General features: G+C 41.8%; 1 protein-coding gene across 4 annotated transcripts in view; it reads left to right on the forward strand.

Moving 5' to 3' along the window:
* Positions 1 to 21,587, forward strand: part of LOC149205413 (calcineurin B-like protein 3) — a 335,347-nt gene that overhangs the window by 124,952 nt on the left and 188,808 nt on the right. For all 4 annotated transcript variants that reach the window (XR_016252450.1, XM_089395059.1, XM_089395057.1 and 1 more), the window contains exon 4: positions 4,037 to 4,096. Coding sequence is in view for 3 of the 4 variants with exons in the window: in XM_089395059.1 (XP_089251185.1) it covers positions 4,037 to 4,096 (60 nt within the window). In the remaining variant the exon portion in view is untranslated. The remainder of the gene's footprint in view (positions 1 to 4,036; positions 4,097 to 21,587) is intronic.

Consider the following 21,587-nt stretch of genomic DNA (forward strand, 5'->3'; position numbering starts at 1 on the left):
TGAGGAGCTAAAGAGAGCAAACAATCACTTTGAATTCTCTTTAGACAGTAGAAAACATTGAAATTAAACAAACTTAAAAGCAGAGCATGGCAGGCATGAATTCTTACTTTAACACTTCATTTGTTTAATGTGTAGAAGTAAAAGAAAGAAAATGAGTCACATAACAAGCTTACAAGTACATTGAGAAACACACCATCAACACATGAGTCCACAAGAATCCCAAAGAGGACTGCAAAACCCTGGTCTTCCTTAGCCAAAAATTGCAGAGATACAGTGAATAATACAATGATAGCTTCTCCCTCAAGAGTCCAACCTTCCAACCCCTGAAAATGATTAAGAAAATACATAATATAGGCAAGCCAACCTCTTCCCTTGCCTCTAGGGGTCGAGCTCATCCTTCTAGGAGCTGTTTCAACTAATTCTAAACTGAGCACTAAAATCTAGGCAGTCAAAACAACTTGCCTCTATAAACTAGGAAACCAATTCATTCATTTAATTTTCACCCTTTTCATGAATGAATCTTCTAGAAGAGGTACATAAGAGTAAAAGTGTCATAAAAGTACAATAATTACATCAAAGAGCCTAATAATCCACCCCAAAAAGTCAAACAGGGTCAAACTGCGTTTTTCTGAGCTGTACAGTGAAATTTGGAGAAGTTTGCCTGACGGGTCGCGCGCCTCTGCCTGACGGGTCGCACGCCTTTGGGACCACTTTTGGGGCACTTCCCGGTGTCAGAATCAGGTGCAGGATAGCTCGTTGGAAAGGTCTTTGAGTCTACTTTCCAACCCAACTGGAATTTTTCAATTTGGAGTTCATTTGCCCTGTCAAAAATCAAATCTCCCAAGACTGCTTTCTGCAACTCAAAAATGTGGCAGAAAGTCATTTTTTGCTAGTTTTTTGACTTTCTGGAGGCCCAAAACTTCACCAAATCTCAAGTCCATCCATGAGCATGTGTAACTTTGCATGACAAATCTGGAAATGCTGAGTTTTTGCCAAATGGAGTTGCCATGATGAAGGGTCGCGCGGGGGGTGAGACCCGTTAATGGGAAAAACCTGCAAATGGCACAAAAAATTCACAAATGACAAAATTTTCTCCAAATTTCTTGAAATTTGGGCTGGGAGTCCCCAATCAAGTACCATGCTCAGTCAAAGAGGCTTTGACCAAAATTTGGAGTGGATCGGGCCTTTTCCGTCGTTTTAGTGCCTTGGCCAACCTCCTTGGATCCGGCGATTGTAATTTTGACATTTCTCTAAAACCATGACACCTGTGCAAAAAGTGAAGGAGGTTTTTCTTCTTTGGCATGTTGTGGACAAAAACCTCTCTCAGTTTTGCAAAATTCATCTTTGATTGCTCTGAAACATCATTTGAGTGAAACTTGCCCCGATGTGTGAAACAAGGAATTTTGTCGAAATGGAGCGAAATGAAGGGGATAGGGGGCTTCTAAATTCTTGGGGAAATTTTTGGGAGTGGGGAGGGATGTTAGGAAGCAGGGGAAAGTGGAATCTCAGAGATTGAGCGAGGGGAAGGGGTCCAAAAGGGCAAAACACAGGCCAAATCTAGAAAATTGCCAGGTTGTAGCTAGAAACTAGGGTTTGTGCAAAAATGAGGAATTTGGGGGATCTCAGTGATGGGAAGTGTTGGATAAGGTACATGAAAGATAGGGGAAGGTGTATGAACATCTGGATACAAGTTTTGCTAGTGATTTGACCATCCAAGAGAAATTACCTTCAAAACCCTAGGAGAGGGAAATGACCTTACCTAGGCGTAACTGAAGCATGAACAAGGTGTAAAATGACTCATTAGACACTGAGATGATAATGACAACACTCTGAATGATGATAAACTCAGCTAAATAGTGACATAGATGGGCATTTGGGCAACTTTAGAAGGAGTGAAAGCAAACCCTAGATCTAATGCCTAGTGACCAAATTTTGCTTGAAAACTCTTTGAAATGACAAAATTTGACCTGGAAACTCTGAGACCACTTTGTAAGAGCATATTTGATCACTGGAGGAAGGCTGGGAAGACAAGCCAAGATAAGAGGACACAAGATGTGGCAACAGCTAGGGACAGACCCTAATGTGGGGAAACCCTTGATCAATTCTTCTTATAGTCTTCAATAGTTCAATAGAGAGAGAGTACAATTTACAAATCTGATAATTTATAATAGAAGCAAAAGAGTCCTAACCAAAAAAGTCAATTCTGGTCAACAGGGCAGATTTGACCCTCAACAATAGGTCAACTTCAGTCAACTTTGGCCTCCAAACAGAAAGATGAATCAGCCCTCAAAACAGTCCAAAATCAGGCCAATCAAAATCTGGTCAAACAGTCAACCTGTGGTCAGCCCTAGCCACAGTCAAGACTGGTCAAAGTCAACGGATTGCCTCGATTTCTGTGCCCAGAAATGCGGCCTGCCCAAACAAAAATACCTCACACAAAAACATAGTCAAATGGGTCAACACTGCTCGTCAACACTTGGTCAAAATGTCCCTGAAAATTCGGTCAACATAGTCATCGCCCAAAAACAGAAAATTGCCCTTCTTTCCTTCGCATGTGTGGAGAGAAATGCTGCCCAGAAATGCGTACCCAATCAACAAGGAGAGAGAGAGATGTGTGAAGTGTGAGTGTGTCCAAATGAGGCTAAGTCACCTTCTATTTATATGCCACGTTGATGATGAATAGACATGACTGTTGAGCGTCTGAGCTTACATAAGTTTGCTGGCCGACCTTGACAATTTGTCCATAATCAAAATAAATTCATAACTTCATTTGTACATGTCAGAATCGGATGATCTCTAGATCAATCCTACACCTCTTGGAGAGAGAAATCCAAGAAAAATATCAGCTCTCATAAATAAGATGACCCATGTGGAGTTTGGCGCTAGTTGCCAATTTTAACAGTGGGTCACAATGGTGAACTCTCCAACAACACGTAGTCAACTTAGGTCACAACTCCTGATCAATTGACCTGCTTTGATACTGTAATAAAGTATGAAGAGAGTCCTAGATAAGAGTTGGAATATGCGTGATAATTACTTACAGAGCTCCACTATTATTTAAATGATAGATCTCTGGTACATATAAGATTGGTTGGAGTAACAACTCCCTACAGGTTTAGTAACAGCTGGTGCCACACATATACACTTTAGGAACTGAACATAACAACCTCAGACAACGTCCTATAGATCAGCAAGAGAAAGGAATTGAAAAAGATATCTACCTTGTAACTAGCTGACAGAATTACAAGCTGAAATGGGCTTTAATTCTAACACATTGGGCATCCTAAACAGCATGAGGGGAGAAATAGTTTATTTGCAGTCTTGTTATGTTGACAATAGACATAATTTGTCATTTGGCAGATCAGACCATTGAGACTTGTTATCATGATAACAACGTTTGATTAAAATAATATGACCAGATTCCTCTTATCACGATGTGGCTAGAGCATCTTATAATTTATTGCATCTGGGAGAGAGTGCAACCAACACCATTTCGATTTGATTCCTTCAACTGAGAGGCTACGAGTGGGGGGTTATCTATTTCACACAAGATGCCCGGGACTTGCATCTGGCCCCAATTGCTGTTGTGTGCACTGGCACATCCACGAGCACAAGTGTGTCATTGGTGAGATTTGAACCTTGGTGGTGGCAATATCAGTGCCCAGAGTTCACTGGCCTAGAAAGACAGCATTGACAAACCTGTATTTTTTATGAAGCATCCTATCTTAATCCATCTCGTGATTTGGTTGACAAAGCTTTCATTTTTCTTTATAGAAGACAAAGACATGCTAATTATGCTGGGTCCTTTTTGTTTGATAATGTCTATGTTTGTGGTTGGTGTTTAGTGCATCAACTTGCAAATAATTTTTTTAAAATAATTTGTGGTATTATTCAGGGTATGGGTCTGTGTTTTCTAATGAGCAAGCATTTGTCTAGTAGATTTGAAATAATGAGCCTTGATAATTTTATGTTGGACCTGTAGGAAAAGTTTGCCAATGGGGTATAATTAATAATATCTTGATTTGATTTTTCACAGGAGGAGTTTCAACTAGCCTTATTCAAGACAAACAAAAAGGAAAGCTTATTTGCAGACAGAGTATGCATATCCTTTCCTTTTGTCTCTTTATCCTTAGATCCGAAATTGATTCTTCATTGTTAGTTTCCTATGTAGAATTTCTCAAATTTTATTTTCGAAATTAAGACGGATTTATATTATAAAAACGAATTTGTACAAAAACAGGGAGAGCTATCTGTTTTTCTCCCCACTGTATTTCTAAAGTTGGCTTCAATAATAGTCAGTACCTGTACAGCCCACAGCTGAAAGAGTATAAGGATAAAGCACAAAAGGGCGTTACAGACAGAAACAAACTAAAAACCTGCAGTAAAAAGGAGAATACGGCAACACTGGACAGTGCACTGCAGGTGTTCACAAATGTGCTGGAAAGAGAAGGATAATGCGCAGAAGTGAGAGAAAAACAAGCCCTAGTAAAATGCCTATAACAATACAACCAATATGTGTGAAATCAGCCCTGCAGTAAGTGCAATAAGAGGGGAAAGATGCCCTACACAAGTGCACACGAGAGACCCCAATCACAATTAGAATTCCAAGCATGAAAAGGTATGGGTGCCTGTAGGCTAAAAACACTTTGATAAAGAATAATGCCCTTTGGCTAAAGAATTATCAGAAGATCCCTTGATCTCACAAGATTTTACAAATGAGCTTGAGGGTTTATTTATACTTATAAGTAGGTAGGGTGCTTACCCCAAGGATGTTTTATAAGCCTGCAACAATATTGACTAGATCAACCTAATTTATAACTATAACCAAATCATCACAATAAATAAATGCACATAAGGGTTGTTCAACCTAGGAAGGCCTTAGCCTAATAACCTAAAAATACTAAATAGGTCATAGCCCTATGTGAAGATTCTACCATTCTCAACATGTGTTTGGAGTGATCGTGAAATAGTGGGTTGTCAAAGAGTTTGATGCAAGTCTGATTATCACAGTAATCAATAGTGGGGCTCCAACAACTGATCCCTAGCTCCACTGCCCTGCCCCCCTCACACTCTCACTCTTGAAGCTCGCTTCAATGGTAAATGTGCTTCCAAAATTGGTCCCTGCACTACTGGAACGATTCTTGTTGCTACCAGATCACGTGAGTTGAAATTAGAAATTGCTCATGGTAAGATGCTTAAGCAAGCTTTGCAGATATTATCATCATTTGTTCTTTTCAGTTTAGAATCGAGATTCTAAATCTTAGAATTGTGTCTTTATAATGGCATATTTTGTAAACATTATATGGAAGTTGAAGTTTAAATTGTTCACTGCATATCACAACACTTTGGACATAATGGCCTGTTTCATTTCATGGTTGATGTCAACTGTTACAGTCAGTTGATGACAAATTTGTTGAAACTTGAAGGTTGATATATTGGTTGATCGTTTGATGACAATGCTATAAGGTATAGATGTTAGATGTTTGATGTTATTTGTATACTAAATTACTGATGTTTTAATGGTTATCATTAATGTACTACAAAAATCTATGTTTTCATATTATTTTCCAGTAATTCACCATTTTGCATGCTTTTTTTTAAAATATATGCATTGGAAATTATATTGTATAAAAAATGCTCCCAAAATGCTTCTCTCATGGAGTCTTTTGGAAATTGGGGCTTCATGCTTCGTTTCCTACTTCCCTCTTGTTACTTGCTCAAATTGTAGATTAAAATGGTAAAAGCTCCAACCCAGATTGTACAATCCAAGTGGAACTTGAATAGGTCACCCGCGGTCACCTCAGTGACCTACCTTTACCACTTTAGGCTGATTCTCCTCCAACTCGAGTGGGGGCTTCCCTAAAAGTCATTAGGGCATTGGCAATAAGGAGCAAGGTGATATAGTGATTAAATTGAGTTTAAGAGAGAGAAAATATTGGTGATGGAGGGATGTAAAGATCAGTGCCAATATTAAATGATGATGGAGTCAAGGGAATATCAATTATGAGAGAATGTTAAGAAGAATGTCCCTCTTGTCAGTTTCCTGAAATAATGGATCAAGACAAATTGTAAAGTCAAAACACACACTAGAGAGGATTCTTCCATAGAATTGCCCTTAGCCCAAGGATTTACTATGGCATGAAACAAACCAAACGTTTACTAAGGGAGACCCCTCAAGGGTCTGCCTAGCAAAGAGGGTTGACACTTCAAACCAACAAAGGGGGCATGAAGACCTATGCCATTGACATCCCCATCCATGTGACAATGTTGTCCCTCGGTGGATCAATTTCACTACGCCTTGTGGTGATCCTGAGTCACTTACAAATTCAAACCCGTAGAAATACTATAAATGGAACCAAGAAAAAAAACGCCTCCCTTGTCAGAGCATACATCGCATAGTAAACACGAAACCTCATTAGACACCAAGAAATATTTTCGTTAAACCCCAAGGTAAAGAAATACTCCCACCTTCCAACTATGAATTGCAAATGAGGAAGTCCTTCCTTTATATAGAGGAGGCAAGGAACTTCCTTTACATTAAAATAATATTAATTGGGTAATTTCCTTAAATCTAGCAAGGAAATTACGCATCTATTCTATTTCTAGAAACTAAAAGTTAATAAAATAAATTGTCAAAGCCACTTGTACAATGAGAAATAATAGATCCCCACAAAAAGGTGTATCTATCCATCCAAGTAGGGAAGAAAGAGTCCATAGATTATTATTTCTTAAGAATAATGACCAACATTCCCTTGATGTTGAATTTCCATGACCCTGGTGCTAGGATAGAATCTTAAAATCTCTGACGCTACCAAACTATGAATCTGAACAAAGCTACTTTGCATAGCAAAATATAAATAATAGTAAATCACACATGCACAATTATCCACAACTTTTTACAATTTTTTCAACCCAACTTCGTTATATTAATCAACATATAATACTACTATGTAGGGCTCCCGTACAAGGGATAATGGCCATCAATTATCCACAAGTACAAGAATACAAGATGCAATGACAATCTCGCTACAATCTCGACGTCTTGCCAGTCCTTTGCTTTCGTTATGCTCTCTAGCTGCCCCTTAGTCCATCAAGAAACAACATAAAGAGACTCCAAGAGGGCTGCCACCTAACACTGCTGCAAGTCACCTTTGCTACAATGAACACGGGTTGATCCAATCTGCTCCTCTAAGCTGGCCAACGCCTGAGCTTCAATCTGCCAATCTAGTAGTTTCTTTCGTCCATCAAAGAGCTACACATTAGGCTCCAATCTTCACCCAACTGCAACTGTCAAGCTCCCTTTATGACTACTTGTCAAGGGCTACTCTTGGACACCAACACGTTGCTCTCCAACAATCTAATGATGCCCAATACCTATTTCAATAATCCACTATAGAATCTGCACCTAGTTAGGGTCTCTAACCACCCAAGTAAAGACTAACACGTCTTCCACAGGCTGCAACATTGTCCACACTAGGACACCATCCCTAGCAACAATTCAACATTAAATCAGAGTACCTTAATTTTGGTCCAACTCTGCCGTAGGTTAGCTTTACTGGTTAGGGCAAGATGACAGACATATCAAAGCTCTTAACTCCTCCAAACTGCCTCCTATCAACTGTGACTCCCCTATTCTTAAGTGCTGCTCCTGTGTGCTTGAGTTCTCGACTGTTACTGGCCCTCCAAATAGACTTACGGCCCCTCACCAAGATGAATTAGTGCTGTGACCCTGCTTAAATCACCTACTGGCCCTCCAAATAGACTTTATGACCCCTCACCAAGATGAACTAGGGTTGCGACCTTGCTTAAATCACCCAAACAGACCTGTGACACCTTCTTTAGAGTTTTCCCCACACACAATAAGCTTGGACATTGCCTAGAATTGCTCCTTGAGGCCTCAACCTACTCTGCACCTACTCGACCCCTGAAATAGTCATGAACAGGCCTCAAAACAATCCTATTTCCAAACTCGACCTTCCTTCTTGAGCTGCGGCTACCTGAGAAGTTGATTTGCTTATGAAATGTTGCACTTGGATGTGAAAAATAATCCTCTTCACCTTATATCTATACCAATAAAATGTTGATTTAGGGTAGCATCAGATGTGCTCTAGCCATGAAAATTGGTGGAGAGGCTAAAGCACATGAGATCTCCAAGATCCAAAAATGGTTTGGACAGATTGTACCTGGTTTGGGAGATATTAAAATAATTAATATTTTTAATGGAGTTCCTAGGTTTAAACTTAGGAAAAATAATATATTGATGGGTATTAATACAAAATTGGGTTAGAAGCTTCCAAAAGTCATGGATCAAGCCAAATCTAATCTTAGTCGTTGATTAGAGATTTAATCTCGGCCGTTGAAGGACCAATGAGAAAAGTATAAGAGGAGGCTTGAGGGTCAGTTGGAGTGATCAGTTATTCGATTTACTAGAGCGGGGTTCGCTAAGTAAAGTCGAATCAGTGATCAACAATGAGGGGCAGTGAGTACTAGACAGAGAGGCAAAGATAGTGCCGAGAGACCAGCGCAGAAGTAGAGAGGCAGATGCAGAAGCCAGAACAGGCCACACAGAGCCTAGCAGAGACAGCGCAGAGGCCAGAGGGCTTGCGTCATCCTCGCAAAGGGCAACAGGAGTGACGCAGAGGGTCGCATAGGCTGCGCAGTGCCTCAGAGGGCTGACGTAGAGGCCAGAAGGGCCAACGTAGTGCTTTAGAGTTGTTGGAGAGGGTTTCGTGGGACAGGTTTTCTGAATACCTATTTCCGAATAGAGAGGTATTACTATCGGTTGTTTTTCTCTGTCGGGTGAGCCAGTTTGGCATCCAGTTGTACTCAAGGATATATTGCATAATAATAAACCCTCAGAATTGCTGCACCGGTTTTCCCGCATTGGGCTTTTCAGGGGACGAGTTGTCCAAAAATAACGGTGTCACTTGTGTGCTTGTTTTCTTTCAGTTGATGATCTGTAGTGTTGATTTGGGCTATCATTGGATGTGATTTAGCCATGAAATTTGGTGGAGAGGTTGGGGCACATGAGATCTCCAATACCCAAAAAGGGTTTGGGCAGATTCTAAACAGATCAGGAGATATTAAAATAATTAATATTTTTAATTAAGTCCCTAAGTCTAAACATAGGGAAAATAAAATACTAATGTGTATTAATATGAATCTGTGTTAGAATGGTCCAAAATACATGGATTAAGCCAGATCTAATCTTAGCTATTGATCAGGGAATTAATCTCGGCCGTTGATACGTCAACAGGAAAAGTATAAGAGGAGGCTTGAGGGTCCCTTGGAGAATACACTAGAGTGATCAGTCATTCTATTCTCTAGAGCGGGGTTTGCTAAGAGAGATAGAATCAATGATCAGAGAGTAGCTGAGGGGCATTGAGTACAAAGAGACTGAGAGGCAGAGATAGTGCCGGGAGAGCAGCAGAGAAGCTCGAGAGAGTGATGCAAGAGCAACTAGTGCTCACGCAGGGCCACGTAGAGGCAACTAAGTGCTGCGCAGAGCACCAGAGAGGCCAGCGTAGTTGACGCAGAGGGTCAGAGAGCTGACGCAGGGCCTCCTGGGGCTGACGCAGGGCCAACGTTGGGCTAGGAGAGGCTGATGCAATCCAGATTGGGCAGACGCTCGGGTTTTTGGGGCAGATTGGTGCTGAGTAGCTACCAGAAGGATTATCCGGCGTTTCAGCCAGTAGATTTGTCAGAAACTGAGAGGTATTACTGCCAAGGAAATTCTTTGTTGGGTAGGCCAGTTTCGGCACCAAGATTGTACTCTGATATTGCTTAATAAGAAAACCCTCAGATAGATGCACCGATTTTCCCACATTGGGTTTTTCCGGGGACATTAGTCCAAAAATAATGGTGTCATATGGCGTGATTGTTTCTGTTTTCTTTAGTTGCTGATTTGTAATATGTTGAGCATGCACTAGTGTTTATTTTCGGTATTTACATTGTAAATAACTTGTTAAGTAAAATAACAAGTAGGTAGGAATAAATCAGACAAAGTGCATGGAGGGTTTCTAACTAAGTAAACTTAAAAACTTCAACGTAGTATCAGAATGTGATTGCAGATCACAGGAGGACTAAAGGACATCAGTCGAGCGGAGCAATAGCAGCAAAAAACAACTGTCCCGAGGTGACAAAATCTGTTTCTAGCAGCGCAACAGCTAAGGAGAATGACGCAGAGCTAGCCAGGGCTCAGGCAGGGCGATGCAGAGGCAGCCGGGAGCTGCGCAGAGCCTCAGAGTGGTCAGCGTTGCTGAGACAAAGAGCCAGAGGGCTGACGCAGGGCTACCCAGGGCTGACGCAGACCCATTCGGGGTGACGTAGGGCTAGCGTGATGCAGAGTAGGGCTGAAACAATCCACAGATAGGAATTGCTAGGGTTTAGAAGGCTGCAGGAATATTGCAGAGTGGAGTTGGTGAGGTACCGTAGTCAGAACAGTACCTGACAGAGCAAGGCCAGAGGAGTTGCTATCGAGGGTTTCTAGCCGAAGAACCCGGATCAATGGTGCAGTTGCACAAGACGATCAGAGTAGGGGGCATCTTGACAAGCGGCATAAGGATTTCCAAGAGGGAAATCAGGACTCAGAGGGAGTCCAGAAAAGAACTTCTAGATGGGAAGTAGAGACTCAGAGGAGTCGAACAGAGAACTTCCAGGAGGGAAGTAGAGGAGCATCATTGCACTACATGGAGTAAGAGACCAGGATAGACTAGACAGAGCATCGAACTTCACAGTCTGGAAGCCAGAATCTTATCCTTGATAGGAATCGTGTCAAGAACTTTTCCTTGAAGGTAATAACTGTCCCAGTCGACCCTAGTGATAATGACAGGTACGACGAGGCGATGGCTAGGGCCAAGATTATCCTTGAGGGGGTCAAGGATCATGTAGTACCACACATAGATGAGAAGGAAACGACATTTGAGATGTGGGAGGCTCTCAAGAAGCTGTACCATCATACTTCTATGCAGAGAAGAATGCTGCTTGAGAATCAGGTAAGGTCGTATCAGATGAAGAAGGGACAATCGAGTGACACCTTCCTCGGAGGACTGAATGAGATCTGAGACCAGTTCACTGCTATGGGGGCGACACCGGATCAAGAGCTAATGGTGAGGACAACCTTGAATGTTGTCTCAGAAGACTGGGAAGTATCTGTCCAGAGTATACTGGGCAGAGGGACACTTCCACCTTGGGACGAGATGTGGACAACTCTTCGCTAGGAAGAGATCAAATGGCAGTTGAAGACAGGTAGTAGCAGTAAGGGGATCAAAGTCAAGCAGGAGGGTGAAGACGTGGCCTTAGCATCTGAGGGAAAGCAGGAGAAGCGGAAGAAGAAAGATCTCTCCAAGATCAAGTGCTTCCACTGTGGGGCGCTGGGTCATTATGCGACCCAGTGTCCAAGGAAGAAGAGTAAGGGAGAGTATTCTGAGACTAAGGCAGCGCCAGCACGGGCAGAGAAGGAAGTTTTGACAGACGATGACTGTGCCATGAGTGCACACGCACCACTTGAGCAGAAGTGGGGAGAAATCAAGCTGTAGTCAAGCAGACTACAGGCGATGAGGGGCAGGATGCTTGAGGTACCTAGCCTCTTGGATTGGACCTTGGTACGGAAGCCCCGAAGAGGAGTAGCAGCACTGGCTGAGTCGGGTGGAGACGGATGTGGATGGAGCGTCAGAGAGAGCTACAGTGCAGGAGTCCGAAGATAGCGCGAGGCTAATAGGCTGCAGCAGTGCGAGAGGCACAGGAGTGTTGCACTAGTGTAAGATGGCACAGAGAGGTGTGCAGTGGTGCGAGATGCAGGGAGTTGTTGCAGCAACGCAGAGGTCAGAGAGGGAGCACTTGTCAGCAGCAAAGAGAGCTTCAACATTAGTGGGTGTCTCTAGCCCAACAGGGAGGTCAGATTGGGAGATCAATTACTTACTTCTCAATAATTGAGTTGCAGTGCAGCAGTGAGCAACATGATGCAACATGATGAGAGGAGGTGCAATGCAGATGCAGTGCTGGGAGAAAGGACCAGCAACAGACCGTATGCAGTGCTGGGAGAAAGGACGAGCAACAACACTGATGCAGAGGGAGCTGTCGTACATATGCAGCAGTGGTAGTGGCAGAACCATGGGCGGCAGTACAGGATGTAGCAGTGCAGAGGATGTTGGGCAGGAAGGCCTAGCATTAGCATAGGTACCGATGTCGGATGATCAGAGTAATACTTAGTAAGGAGTATTGCTAGAGCACAATCCTCGCTTAGAGGGAGTGTTGATTTGGGGTAGCATCGGATGTGCTCTAGCCACAAAATTTGGTGGAGAGGTTGGGGCACATGAGATCTCCAATACCTAGAAAGGGTTTGCGCAGATTCTAAACAGATCAGGAGATATTAAAATAATTAATATTTTTAATGAAGTCCCTAAGTCTAAACTTAGGGAAAATAAAATATTAATGTGTATTAATATGAATCTGTGTTAGAATGGTCCAAAAGACATGGATCAAGCCAGATCTAATCTTAGCCGTTGATTAGGGTCTTAATTTTGGCTATTGATATGTCAACAGGAAAAGTATAAGAGGAGGCTTGAGGGTCACTTGGAGAATACACCAGAGTGATCAGTCATTCTATTCTCTAGAGCGGGGTTTGCTAAGAGAGATAGAATCAGTGATCGGAGAGCAGCTGAGGGGCATTAAGTATAGAGAGACAGAGAGGCAGAAATAGTGCTGAGAGAGTAGCAGAGAAGCTAGAGAGAGTGACACAGGAGCAACCAGTGCTCACGCAGGGCCACGTAGAGGCAGCTAAGTGCTGCGCAGAGCACCAGAGAGGCCAACGTAGTAGACGCAGAGGGTCAGAGAGCTGACGCAGGGCTTCCTGGGGCTGATGCAAGGCAAGATAGGCTGACACAAGGCCAACGTTGGGCTAGGAGAGGTTGACGCAGTCCAGATTGGGCAGATGCTGGGGTTTCTGGGGCAGATTGGTGCTGAGTAGCTGCCGGAAGGATTATCCGGGGTTTTAGCTAGTAGATTTGTCAGAAATTGAGAAGTATTACTGCCAAGGAAATTCTCTATTGGGTAGGCCAGTTTCGGCACCCATATTGTACTCTGATATTGCTTAGTATGAAAACCCTTAAATAGCTGGCTGCTGCACTAGTTTTCCCACATTGGGTTTTTCTGAGGACATTAGTCCAAAAATAATGGTGTCCTATGGCGTGATTGTTTCTCTTTTCTTTAGTTGCTGAACTGTAATATGTTGAGCATCACTAGTGTTTATTTTCAGTATTTACCAGTGTTGCACACATCGCGATAAAATAAAAATCGTAAAATCGCGATTTTTTAATTTTGCCGATTCAAAGCGCGATTTTTATCGAAAAAATCGCCCCTTTTTTTTATAGCGATTTTTATCGAAAAAATCGCGATTTTTTGAAAAAATCGGGAAATCGGAAATAAAGTCGCGGATCGTTTGGCAGTGCCAAACGATTTTTTCTAAGATATTAAATCCCGATCGCGATGTGTGCAACACTAGTAAATAACTTGTTAAGTAAAATAACAAGTAAGTAGGAATAAATCAAATAAAGTGCATGGAGGGTTTCTAAGTAAGTAAACTTAGAAACTTCAACATGTAGATGTTGTGACTGTATTGTGTTTATTTCGATATTTAAATGTTTTAAATAACTTGTTTAGAATTTGCAAGTAGAGGAAATAAACCAGTAGAATACAGATTAATTTTCTAACGGATAGACTTAGAAAATTCAACATACAAGGGCTCCACGAATTCCTTGAAGAGACTTGTCTTTTGGCACATTTCATTTCAAGCCTATATGACTTATGTGCCAACAACCCATCCTTAACCTTCAAAAATTCATATCTCATCATAGACAACTTGGAATTCGATGATTCTCGTTGCATTGGATTCTCCTTAACGCCCTCTATCATCTCCATCCATCACATGTCCAAAATGCCCCATGGTTTTGGCCCAAACTTCAATGGGTGCAAGACCCCAACCTTGGGTTCCATGCCTACAAATGACTTTTGTGGCGCTCCAACCTTCAGAGTCCAAATCCTAGGGCTTGGAGTACCTCCCAAGCTACTCAAAAATTAACACTCCCTCTTAGCGAGGGAGGTAGTTCCGAGAATAGGAAGTAGCTCATCATCATCATCACTACTCGTAATACTCGCCCAAATCATGGCGCTCACAACTACAACAATCCTTGTAGCGTGAACTACACCTCTCAGAAGTGTTGCTGTCACTGGAAGCATCATGCTTCTTCTTCTCCTGAATTGTCTTCCATTCTCTCCATTATTCCTTCTTGGCATATGTAGAAGCACCGTTGCTCCCCACTGACTACACGCTCTTCTTAGGTTGTAGAGTCTCCCTCTAAGCCTGCAAACTCCCTCTAGAACTCGACTCCCTCTGAGACTCTGAAACCTGGACCTTCTTCTTTGGAACCTGCACCTAGTCCTATTTGCTTCTTCTTCTCATGACATATAGGCTTGCCTGTCAGCCTGAATAGACCATGCTCTCTAACTCCAATCATAATGCTTGCGGAGCTAGAGCCTCTGGGCTTGAGTCTTGCCTTCCCATCTTGTAATAAGACCTCAAATCCCTTCTTCTCAATTATTGAGACAAATATCACGCTATATCTGAGTCTCGGTACAAACAATACATCTTGGATAAGCATCACTCGTCTTGGTTCCCTCCTGAATGGCACAACTCCCGATCCTCGGATCTCCTTCTAACTCTTGTTGCCCAACACCATGTGCAATTTTGAATCCCACTCAGCTAGAGTCTCGAATACCTCTTGTGACCTGTCATATGTTTTGATGCACCACTGTCCACGTACCATCCATCCTTGTCGATAATACCATGCGAGAAATAAGAGATCATAGCAAAGTCCTCCTCCTCCAACCTCCCAGTGAGAGCATCTATCTCAGCAGAGGTGGAAACACCGACAACCTGCTTCCCTTTCTTCTTTTCGTCATCCCCTGTCTTCTTCTTCATCAGACATCTCGACGAAAAATGACCCATCTCGCCACAGTTGAAACACTTGACTTTACTCAAGTCCTTCTTCTGCTTACCCTTCATTCGTGTTGCAAGTGCCATGTCATCATCTAAAGCCTTCTTCTTCGGATGAAGATCCTCGTCTCGCAACTCTTACTGAATGAAGTTGTCCCACAACCTATTTAGTTTGGTAATTTCTCTCTGGCAACAATCCCCTTGATGAAGGGCTTCCATTCTTAGGTGAACCCTTTCAAAGCAATCCTCACCATATCCGAATCTAAAATAGTCACAGCGACGACAACAAGCTCATCTTTGACCTGAGACAACCTTGTCAGATATGAAGTCACTCCTCCACCCTGTATTGGTGGACTTCAACTTATCCTTCAATACCAGCACTCGGTTCTCGTTCTTATTTTGGAACAAATTCTAAAGAGCCATCCACATCTCATGAGTAGAGTTCTTCCTAGACAAATGAGGTATTAAGGGATCCTCTACACCATCAAGAATGATCAATATCACCTCATATCCAATTACTCGTACACTTCCAGCTCCTTAGATTCAGTTGATTCTTGATCTCTTTCTCGGCGAACTCCCAGAGCCCGTTGACCTGTAATAGCAACTTGATCCTTTCCTCCCAAGGACTATAGTTGGATAGTCCTTCCAGCCCCTCCTCATATGGGAGACCAACTTGCAACTTCGACATTGTAGTGAGCCCCACAATGTGACCAACTACCTCTTAAGCTGTACTTCGCTGTGCACTCTTTGATTCATTGTCTTCCAAAGTAGCTCAGACACGCTTTGATACCATGTTAAATTTCCACAACCCTGGTGCTAGGATAGAATCTTAAAATCTCTGACGCTACCAAACCAAGAATCTCAACAAAGCTACTTTGCACAGCAGAATATAAACAACAGTAAATCACACATGCACAATTATAGACAACTTTTTACAAATTTTTCAACCCAACTTCATTATATTAATCAACATATAATACAATTGTCTAGGGCTCCCGTACAAGGGATAATGGCCCTTAATTATCCACAAGTACAAGAATACAAGATACAATGACAATCTCACTACAATCTCAACATCTATGTCGTATCTCGTCATGTCGGTCCTTCGCATCCGTTCTGCTTTCTAGCTGCCCCTTAGTCCATCAAGAAACAACACAGAGGCTCCAAGAGGGCTGCCACTTATCACTGTTGCAAGTCACTTCTGCTACAATGAACACAGACTGATCCAATCCGCTCGTCTAGGCTGGCCAACACCTGAGCTTCAATCTGCCAATCTAGTAGTTTCTTTCGCCCATCAAAGAGCTACACATTAGGCTCCAATCTTCACCTAACTCCAGCTATCAAGCTCCCTTTATGAATGGTTGTCAAGGGCTACTCTTGGACACCAACATGTTTCACTTGAATAATCCAATGATGCCCAATACCTTTGTCAATAATCCACTATAGAATTTGCTCCTAGTTAGGGCCTCTAACCACTCAAGTAAACCCTAACACATGGCTTCCATAGGTTGCAACTTTGTCCACACTAGGACGCCATCCCTAGCAACAATTCAACATTAAATCAACCTACCTTCATTCTGGTCCAACTCTATTGGAGGTTAGCTTCATTGATTAGGGAAAGATGACAGACATATCAACCCTCTTAACTCCCCCAAATTGCCTCCTATCAATCTCGGCTCCCCTCTTCTTAAGCACTGCTCCTGTTTGCTTGAGTTTTGGGCTGTTACTAGCCTTCCAAATAGACCTACGATCCCTCAGCAAAATGAACTAGGGTTGCGACCCTCCTTAAATTACCCAAACATATCTACGACACCTTCTTTAGAGTTCTGCCGACACACAATAAGCTTGGACACTGCCCATAATTGCTCCTTGAAGCCTCAACTTGCTTCTGCTCCTACTCGGCCCTTGAAATAGTCATGAATAGACCTCAAAATAGTCCTATTTCCAAACTTGGCTTCCTTTTTGAGCTGTGGCTACCTTAGAAGTTGATTTTCTTATGAAATGTTGCACTTGGATGTGAAAAATGATTTTCCTCACCTTATATTTATACCAATACGAGGGCTCCACGAATTCCTTGAAGAGACATGTCTTTTGAAACATTTCATTTCAAGCCTACATGACTTATGTGCCAAAAACCCATCCTTAACCTTCAAAAATTCATATCTCATCATAGATAACTCGGAATTCGACGATTCTCATTGCTTTGGATTCTCCTCAATGCCCTCTATCATCTCCATCCATCACATGTCCAAAATGCTCCATGGTTTTTGGCCCAAACATCAATGGGTGCCAAACCCCAACCTTGGGTTCCAAGCCCACAAATGATTCTGTGGCACTCCAACCTCCAAATCCCGAACCCTAGGGCTTGGAGTACCTCTTAAGCTACTCAAAAATCAACACTTGATTCATGCTTGACATAGTTGTTAAGCCTTGAAGAATATGCCGATGTCCAAGGAAATGGCCCAAGATTCCCATATTTTTCTTGATCTAAGGTGAATTAACAAATAGTAGCCCGATGACTTGCATAAGAAGCTTCTGACATCTAGTTTGAACCTTTTTTGACTCCCACTTGTGAGTTGGCATGCGAATTGACTTATCCCACAAACTGGCCTGCGGAGAAAATGCCCTACATGGTATGCTTAACGTTTTTCTTGATCAAGGTGGGCCCCATCATGAGGATTTTAATGAGCTATCACATACCCAATTTTGAGCTAGGGCATTAGCTGTAAGGCACCTTGAATAATTTACACCTATGAGTTGGAAACTATCATTTTTTGCTTGCATGGGTGCTAGAACTCCAACATTTTGCTACTTTTGGGCGCCAGGTGGTTGGCATGTGTGATAGGGAGCTTTATGTATGACATGCAATGCAAAACATCTCATGTCCAACGTAAATGTATTTGCCACCTTATGCTCATTCATTACTATGCCCATGTATTCCTTAACTTGCTAAATTTTTCTTGAAAATACCACCTTTTGTGAAAATTTCAACATGGTGTGTCAAGTATGCATCATGTTGAACAAAATGAGCCATTGTTAAACTTTGGGCCGGGGAGCATTATATATTGGGATATGTGAAATGCCTTGAGAAATGTGAAAATGGCCAAAAATCACCCCATGTCCAATCTGCCATGTTGAATAAAAGTGAAGAATTTGACTATAGGTAACCCTACTGGAAGGAAGGGTAACAACTGGCTCCAATTGTGGGACATGTGTTCCACTTGGGAGGAAGTGAGAACCTTAGAATCTCATCACTTCACACGAGAAACAACCCAAAGAAAATAAAACACTGCTACTACTGTCCAAGTGGACTTATTCATCCACTACCCTACACTAGCATCATATCATGCTAGAAATGGCACTGCAAGGTGAAGTTAAAAATCCAGTCCATCCATTTCAACATTGAATTTGTCCATTGCCTTCTTCCTTTGTGCTTGATCGTCATGTAGAACAGACATGCTGAAAATTTGCTACTTGTGTGCTGAAATCTCCTTGACAACCAGAATGAAAATGCATTTGGGCATCTGCATAACAGCCATGTCTTACAGTGAGCCTACAGGTAAAAAGGAGCTACCACAAGATTTGTCAATTTATCCTTGAATTGGGCTGATATAATTGCTTCTGGGATCTGAAAATCCATCAAATTAGCATGATGTTGTAGATCTGAAATAAGTATCTCCATAACACCAATATGCTCTTCATTATTTGTTCTTTGGACAGCTGTCCTTTCACTTTCTATATGGCTGAGAATGTTGATTTCTTCTTCACATAAGGGGCTGGAAATTGCAAAATCAAATTTGAAATCTTCACTTTCAACCACTTTCCCCATAAGTTCTGCAATAATTGGGCTTACTGAAGTTATGAAAATGTCAACATCATTGCCATCATTTGCTGCCAAAATCTGGTTTTCTTCTTGAAGCATGGAATTGGGAATCTCTTGAAGAAATTCCAACCCGCAAATATCATCCATTGCTTGGGCAAGGCTACCATCTGTGTTATAAGCTCTTTGCTATCCAGCTGTACATTATCATGGATTTGATTTTCTGGGATGGAATCTTCATGATCAAGCTTTACCATATGGCTTGCCATCTCCTCTTCTACACAAAAACTATTCTGATTATCTTCCATAGGAGGTCGAGGACCCTCCTCAATTATATTTTTTGCCGAATATAATTCTTCTAATTCTCAGACAAGGGACAATGAATCTCGTGAATCAAAGCCCCAACATACACAAAATGCTTCTAGAAGTTCTGCAAATAATTTAAACATGCCTTTGGGAAGACTGTCAAACCATTCCTGCGCAAACACTTTCAACCTTGTCATGAAATATTTTTGAAATTTGGGGCAGCTATGGGATGAATTTCCCCAAGAGAAACTGAATTACCCCAAGGAAAATTCATCTTGCCCCTAAAAGATAATTTAATTTGGATAAAAGAAAATTATTATTTGGCTCTTCTCTCTATTATTTGATGTGACAAAACTATTTGGGCGAGCAATCATTAAGGCATTTTTTAAATATATTATTTGAATTTGTGTTTTCCCTTCAAAGTTACAAGTTGACCTCATAAACTTTCAAGTCATCTTGCTCCAAGGGACGTGACTCTTCATATGTGGAAACAACTATAAATTGGCACCTATCCTTCTTCATTTTGTTATTCATTTTTGGACTTATGTGGCACATCTTCTGCAGCCAATTGAGGCATCTCTACGACCTAATTTGAGGCATCTCTGTTGCCTAGTCTGCTATGGCATCTCTGCAGCCTAACTTCTGTGCATTTATGCGGCCTATTTCTGTGTATCTATGGCTGATTACCTGCGACCTAATGCGGCCTATTTCAGTTCCATATGCGACCTTCTATATGGCATCATATGCGGCCTTTTTGTGGCCTCTACTGTGACCTACTTATGGCATCTACTATGGCCTATCCATGGCTTCTTCTGCAGAGGTTCAAGGACCTTAAGTTCTATATCTATGGCTGATTACCTGCGACCTAATGCAGCCTATTTCAGTTCCCTATGCGACCTTCTATATGGCATCATATGCGGCCTTTTTGTGGCCTCTACTGTCACCTACTTATGGCATCTACTATGGCCTATCCATGGCTTCTTCTGCAGAGGTTCAAGGACCTTAAGTTCTATCCCTCAAGTCTGGTAATGCGGCCTGTAATAAGAGGGTTGTGCCCCTTTTGAAGTAGCTGAATTAGTTAGCTTGCTGGCCGAGGTAAAAGGATCAAGTTCTATGCATATTGTTGAGTGTAGTTCTCTTGGAAACAAAGCCGAAAACTTTAGTAGGGCTGAGCCCTAATTGTGTGCAGACCAAAGGTTATAATCATGGAGGTGAGGTTCTAGATCTCTTGAAGATAAATGCAGGAGATGAGGCTTGTATAAAGAGGATCAATGCAGGTTATGAAGAGGTTTAGAGCCTAGGATTAGGTCTGTCGTAGCAAATACAGAAAGCCCTAACTAAGGCCAAAAATCCTCATGAAACAGTGCGCAAGTTGAAGTGTAATCAAGGGCAGTGTCATGACGTCCATTAAAGGTATGCTCTTGTCCTTTGTCCATCAATGAGAAATACTTACTTTAGCCACAACTTGACCTCTTGATGCCATGTTGTGAATCATGTTCGCTTTCAAGTTGGTCATTCAATTTGAACAGAGAGGTGAGTTTGGAGTTGAGAAGACAATTTCTCCCTCACATATGTTTAAGAATTTCCACAATTTTCTAGATGTAGCTAGGAGTGGTCTCTAGTGAAGCACCTCCAATCTGTTAGAAAATCATAAAGGCAAAAGTAATTTCTTATCTTGATAATTACTTGTGATTTTTTAGCAATCTTATTAACTTCTTTTATGTCTTCTTTTATCTTCTTAGCATCAAGCAACTACCAAAACTTAAGTGTATGAACATCAAAACAACAAGGACATAGGGTATAGGGTCTCAACTAGGGAAAAACCCCTCTCCTAGGGGATAACCCAAAATTTTGTTTCTATTCCTTTAGAACAAATCAAATGAGACAACCAAGACCCTTGACCAAGATAAATACCTCCTCCAATCCACCAAATTAGCCTCCCAAGATAGTCCTTCCATAAAACTTCTTCAAAACTGCATCGATACTACATCAACCAAAATTTTGCCCTTATTGCATTAGAATTTCGGCCTAACTGCAGACTTGCAATTTCGACCCCTTCGTCAAGCCAGAAACTCGCATATGTGACAAAATGAGAGAGTTTTGGCTCCTTTATCTTGACAGATGATCCTTCCCGCTTCACTTTAGATTCTCCTTCTTTTCTAGGCTTTTTTGCACCCTTTTCCTTCACTTTCAATTGCAGATCAAATTTGGTAGGTGAGAGAGCAAATGAGGTCGAGTTCCTTCTTATATATAGTCTCTTCAAGGTGGTCAAATCTCTTCATGAGGCTGACTTGTCTTCTCTTGGGGCTGACTTGGTGGAGGAGGCACAAATTACATATTTTACTCAATTACAAATTTCTTTCTTGATATACAAAGCCCAAGAAGGGTCTGTTACATGATGACAAGGACCAAGACTCATGAAAAAAACCCTAAAAGCACTCAATGGGTGCTTTGACCTAGAAACAAATT

The sequence above is a fragment of the Pinus tabuliformis genome, chromosome 1_2, assembly GCF_031772625.1.
Source record: "Pinus tabuliformis cultivar Carrire ecotype Pingquan chromosome 1_2, CPIR1, whole genome shotgun sequence".
In the NCBI taxonomy this organism is placed as follows: Eukaryota; Viridiplantae; Streptophyta; class Pinopsida; order Pinales; family Pinaceae; genus Pinus; species Pinus tabuliformis.